Source organism: Teleopsis dalmanni, chromosome 1 (assembly GCF_002237135.1).
Source record: "Teleopsis dalmanni isolate 2A chromosome 1, ASM223713v2, whole genome shotgun sequence".
NCBI classification, from domain to species: domain Eukaryota; kingdom Metazoa; phylum Arthropoda; class Insecta; order Diptera; family Diopsidae; genus Teleopsis; species Teleopsis dalmanni.
Genome location: NC_051846.1, coordinates 74391199 through 74397099, shown reverse-complemented (window position 1 = coordinate 74397099; position 5901 = coordinate 74391199). Strand labels below are relative to the sequence as shown.

Below are 5901 nucleotides of genomic sequence, written 5' to 3'. Positions count from 1 at the left end.
AATTGATTTAACTAAAATCAATTTTTAAAATTACTTTAAAGGAAGGTGAACTTTTTGTATAAATGCAAGCAGTTTTGGTAAAATTATATTAAACAAAAGTTTGACGTCACTTATATGCAAAATAAATTTAAAATCTTTTATTCAAAAAAATGTTTTAACTTTTTTGGATATTGATTGCATCCCTTCCGCAAATCTATAAAAACTACATTAAATTTGTTATGACGTTTGTAACAGACAGCACCGCTTCTGCCTACTATTTCAAACATAACATTGAAAATATATTTTTAAAAATTAATTGACATTATTTAAATGTAGACTTATTTTTAATGATTTCCCTTGGGCATGTGCACAGGTTTCTTTAACAGGACTCTTGAATTCCCGGACGCTGATATAAAAAATTATTGATGTATTCTATCTCATATCCGCAACTCCTGCACACTGCCCTTGCCGAACTTAACTTCAATAATTACACGAACTACAAGTATGCTTAAAACGAAAATGCTTTTCATATTATTTCTGTCTAAGCTAGACTATACGGTTCAAATGACTTAATGCCAGTCTTTCCGATTAATTAACAAGCCATTTGTCCACAAGTCACAATTAGGATTTTTTCCGCGCACCTGAACAGGCGAATTGAAGAAACATGAGCTAGATTCGTACCGCGGTGTCACTTATGTGAATATGAGAACCTCTTCTTGTCATCTTTTCTACTATTTTGTTCCATTCAATATCCCAATTTCCACAAACTCACCAAAAAGATTTAACAGACAGATAACCTATCTTTCAAAATTGACCGTTTAACCAGATCTTTGTAAAAATCTGGATTTTGACCAAATTTACGCCGGTAGAATGACTGTAAATATCATTTTCATTCGATATAAAGTTGCATTTTACAACAAAGTACTGTGCCCCAAAGAACAACAGAGTTGGTAGATGAACCTCGGTTTCTTCTAAGAAGGAAACTACAGCGTTAAGCAATTGAAATGCTACCTATTCAAGACCCCATATCTATTGTGTGATATAATTCTTATTGATTCAAATTACAAAAATTTGTGAAAATAATCAAAATTTAGAATCCGTTCACTCTAGCTCTATGTGGCTACCTTTTACCTTAACTATGGGTTTCAAACGGTAAAAAAATGAGTTGTGTGCTTTACGAATATGATTTATTTGGTATTTTGGCTCATTCCTGAACAATGAATTTTTTCAACACATTCACACTGGCATATTTTTAGTCTTCATCTTGTTCTCCAAAATAGCCCAGATGGTATCGTCTGAGATGGAAAATTACTTCTGGTGATCATTCGTAGTCTCAAATAGGAGTAAACGGTAGTGCGTTAAGTAAGCTAATCAGTAAGCGCGATCAGATTCAGAGTTTATGAACTGCTCAATGGACAAATTTTTCTTATCAGAAAACAAAATGTTTGGAATTTCGTCAGATTCGTGGAAGAGTAACAACTCTTTTGCTCTTTCGAGTCTAACTTTTTGTTGCTTTGGTGTAAGATCTTGTGCCTTTTGGAACTTGTAAGACTTTACTTTGAGCTCATTTTAGAATATGTTAAGGATGCTTCCCTGGGATATTTTCAGATCTTTGAACCATTTGATTACCACTACGACGTAGATTTCGTTTAAGTCGAGCATTCACTTTCCTAACGATTTCAAGTGATTATGCTGTTTTTTTTCGTCCATCATCTTAGCGTTTGGGGACACTGCCTCATCTAGTATTACGATTTATGGTACGATACACAAACATTTTACTCACTTTGAGAACAACAGCTGGTTGTGATTTTCTAGCCAAATATCACGGAATCACACTTCTTCCATTTTGCAAACCTTTTGTTCTATAAAACTTAGACGCAAATGCTTGTGGGAGCTTGTTGACAATATAAGCAGCTGTCATTTGTATGAAATTCAAATAGTTGGCAATGTGTGTAGTTGATAACACTTCAATCGCCTCACGCAATATATCTAAATCTACACCCTCAATTGGTACCGGCGGCATTCCTTAAAATTCCAATGTGGGCTTTTATCGTTGCATTATACTAATACGTCCGTTAAGAGCACCATAATGTTGAGCCTCGATGGCAGGTAGTTACCTTAAAAAACTTCGGACTCTCTACATTATTATATGCTGCTAAAGTATGTGTTGTGTGTGAAGGGTATTGAAATGTAGTCGTAACCAGCTTAAAATTTTTTTCTTGTTATTTTTTCGATATTCACTTTAACGTTTTATTAAAAATTTCTCGATTGCATTAATAATTTGATTAAAAAATAATTGAATGCACACAAACAATGGAATTTTTAATACCTTCAATTATTTTAAGCTTGTAAACAAATTGAAACAATTTAAATCAGCTTTTAAAAATTAATGGAAGAAAAATGCTTAAAAAAGCACAAGCAGCCAATGACTTGCAAAAAGAAACTAAAATGAAAAATAATTCAAGTTGAAAAATATAAAATTAATAAACATACAAAATAAAAATAGTAATTTCAATTTTTATATTGTTTTTCATAGAAAAAATTCAGAATATTTTAGGAAAAGTTATTCAAAACTATAATTCGTACTATTTTTCTAGCTGCCACTGTAATGAAAAGAAACTATTGAATGCGCACAAAAGTATGCAACAGCATTCATTGCAGACAAAACAAAAAATTTTAATAAAATTGCTGACCAAAATTGAAAGTTTTTAGAGAAATAGAAATCGTGCATTTGTGTGTGTGAAGTGTTTATGCATCAACCGAAAAGTGAGTCCGAATTCATGCATCCATACATCCATGCGTCCATGCGTCCACACGTCCAGTTTATTCACACATTGACCAGAAAATATAGTTTTTCTGCTTAATGAAAATTGTGCACAATTTTCCAACAAAGCGAAATCAGAACCAACCCAACCCCAACCCCAACTCCAACCCCAAACCTAAAAACTATTAGTTTTTATGAGCAGCTGAAATCTGAAAACTGTGAACTTAGTCGAAGCATTAAAGCGCATAATTGCAATTTAAGGCTAAATTGGTTCTGAGTGCGAACGAAATAATATGAGAACTTGCGGAATGGGAGATATTAAAATGCACATCAGCTGGAATTATTTTGAATTATTTAAGAAGTTTCGTGCGTACATGACAAAGCAACTTATGTCATAATTTGCAACTGCGTCACTTGTTCTGATATTCGCTAACATCGAAGATGCGCACAGTTTATGCAATCAGGCATACATTGTCCTTTGCGCTTAACACATCCTTGCAGTTGCAAATGAGAGTGCAAGACGAAAACTAATTCTTAAACGTTATAAATTGCATTTTAAGCTGAAGTGTCTGCTAAAACCCAACTTCAGCGCTGCTTTGCGCTACGTGGCCAATAAGACTGAGTAAAACTAATAATTATACTCGCAGGATGAGCGCCTGAAGGAGCCCAGGAACACATTTTAGTTATTTATGTTTGTTTTTCCATTGTGTATTCGTAGTAGTGTGCGATTCCAATTTCTCTAAAGCAGCTCTTAAACTAAATACTATTAATATTCAGTTGTTTTTGTCAAACAAAGAAAACGCAAAATAAAAGGGGCATAACCAGAGGGGTCCACATTTAAACGCTCGATAACTGTCCAGCAAAAATAAACAATAATTGAATTGAAATAATCAATGAAGTTCCGCCCACATAATTTAGAAAAATGGTTAGCAAATCGCGGATGTGGTTTCAATTATTGAACATTGATCTCTTACATTGCGTTAAATAATATTATAAGCAATTCGTTTAAATGCAATTTCTTCTTCAAGAAGTGTGATACCACCCCTTTATGGCCCACAATGCTAGCGTCCGTAGAAGAACGACTAAAAATTCGTTATTTATAAACATCACCATCGCTTTGTCACATTAAGCGGATACATCATAATACATCATTATATTTTGGCAGCAGTGTTTTAAATATTAAAACCACTACAGCTTTTTTTATTAAACAAAATCGCAAGAGTAAGGAAGACCAAGAGCCAAGAGCAAAACACTTTTGTTCAAAAACAAGAGCAAGAAAAAGCAAGTGCAAGAAAGAGTCTTAAAAGAAACTAAAAAGAACAAAGAAGAGAAAACCATATAATTTTTAGTTCCTCTCTCTTATAAATTTTCTTCATCACTTAAAGAAAATATCTCTTAAACCCTTACTTTTCAATCAACGATAGTACTATACACCCCAATCTCACTCTAAATTCACTATTCCTTTTCATAATGAATTATACAGAATATATCTAGTGAAAATATTTATGACATATATGGAGTAGTGAGAGCTCATCCCTTAGAAAGTTCTTGAGGGGACTACCATCGAAATTGTGGGTAAAAGAAGAAAGTAAAAAATGTCACTCATCTGCTCAGTCATTGTTAGGGGCTACACATAGTCCGGTTTACACTTACTTGATAGTCCATTTAACATCCCCAAAGTGTATCTAAAATGCATTGCGAGTATAATAAAAATAACACAGTAGCTTTATAGCCCAAGAAAAGAGTATCTTAACCAAAAATCTACAGTACTCAAATAATATGCATTAAAACTTGTTAAACAGCTTACCAACTTCTTCAGGTCCTCCACTTAACTAGTGGCAACTATATACTACTCTTTTTTAAATCTTCCTATTTTATCCATAATAATTACATTACATAAACTGAAAGCATATTGAATCTTCCTATTATCTTCCTATAACGCCCATTTAAGTAATCTTAGCTAAATTTGTTAAAAAAAAGTTTCCATATATTTCTTATGCTACCTTTTCAGAATCAGTTTAGATATATTAAACATGAATCTTCAATCATAAATTTAAGTATCACAACCTTTTTATATACATATTTCTTATTTTTTAGTGCTATTAGCTAGCACTTTTTTCTTTTTTATTTTTTATTTTATTTTTTAATATATATTTTCCTTTTTACAATGTATTCTGTTTTCTTATCGCTATTAAACTAGGAGTTAAGCTATTATTTATTTCCATTCCTTTATTAGTGCTGTTTTTCATTTCAATGTATTGTTAAGCACTAACTGCTTGTATAACAAAGTGAAGAAACTTAATTTATACAGTATGGAAAATAAATTTAACTTAATATTTTGATTTTTGATTTAGCAGGGTATTTAAGTTATGTGCATCTTCCCGGTTAACTTGGCCCACCTATAATAAAATTTAATATAAGGAACTCATCAAAAGAGATTATGTGAACACTGCAAAGCTTACTGCAGTTTTTTCTGGTCAATGGTGTATAGGAATCCACACGGAGAAATTGCTTATTCCTCATAATCCTCACTGCAGAAGTCGCTAAACGCTGCAGGAACAAAAAACCATAAAACACTTTCTCTGTGAATGCCCGGCTTTTGCCCTCAGAAGAAATAGAATTTGAGGAAGGTATTTCTATGACAGCTAATACCTATTAAATTATCTAAATTTGATGGAATAGCTTTAGTCTATATTCTTCTATCTCATAGATTCTTGCGAGGAATGTGATAGCAAAACTGAGGAAAATTGTGACTTGAATGTTATCAATTCACAAGTCACGTATTTTTATGAAAATAATATTTTACTAACTTTATTGCAGTTTTGTTGTATTGAAGTACCATAGTATTTAAACAATTTTTTCCGATCTAACTTTCATAAAGAAAATTTTTTTCCTAACGAAACTCTCCTGAATATTATAAAGAATGGGATAAATTCAATTATGTACGTAATTGAGACAGAATATTTGTTTATATGGTAAATAAATACACCAATCAAAGGTAATAGTACATTCACACTGTCTAATTTAGGCGCTTGCTTATTTATATTCATATTGATTTCAATTATGCAATTGATAGAACTTTTATAAACTCTTTAAATTTCTCTTAATAACATATTACACAAAAAAATTAAATATATAATTAATATATTAAATCATTT

The 5901-nt window shown here is 31.8% G+C and overlaps 1 protein-coding gene across 1 annotated transcript in view; it reads right to left on the bottom strand.

Moving 5' to 3' along the window:
* LOC119685245 (glutactin-like) overlaps nt 1–2002 on the bottom strand; it is a 20585-nt gene extending 18583 nt beyond the window's left edge. Inside the window, exon 1 of the mRNA XM_038099483.1 lies at nt 1814–2002. Coding sequence (XP_037955411.1) covers nt 1814–2002 — 189 coding nt within the window. The remainder of the gene's footprint in view (nt 1–1813) is intronic.
* Nucleotides 2003–5901: the final 3899 nt, after the last annotated feature.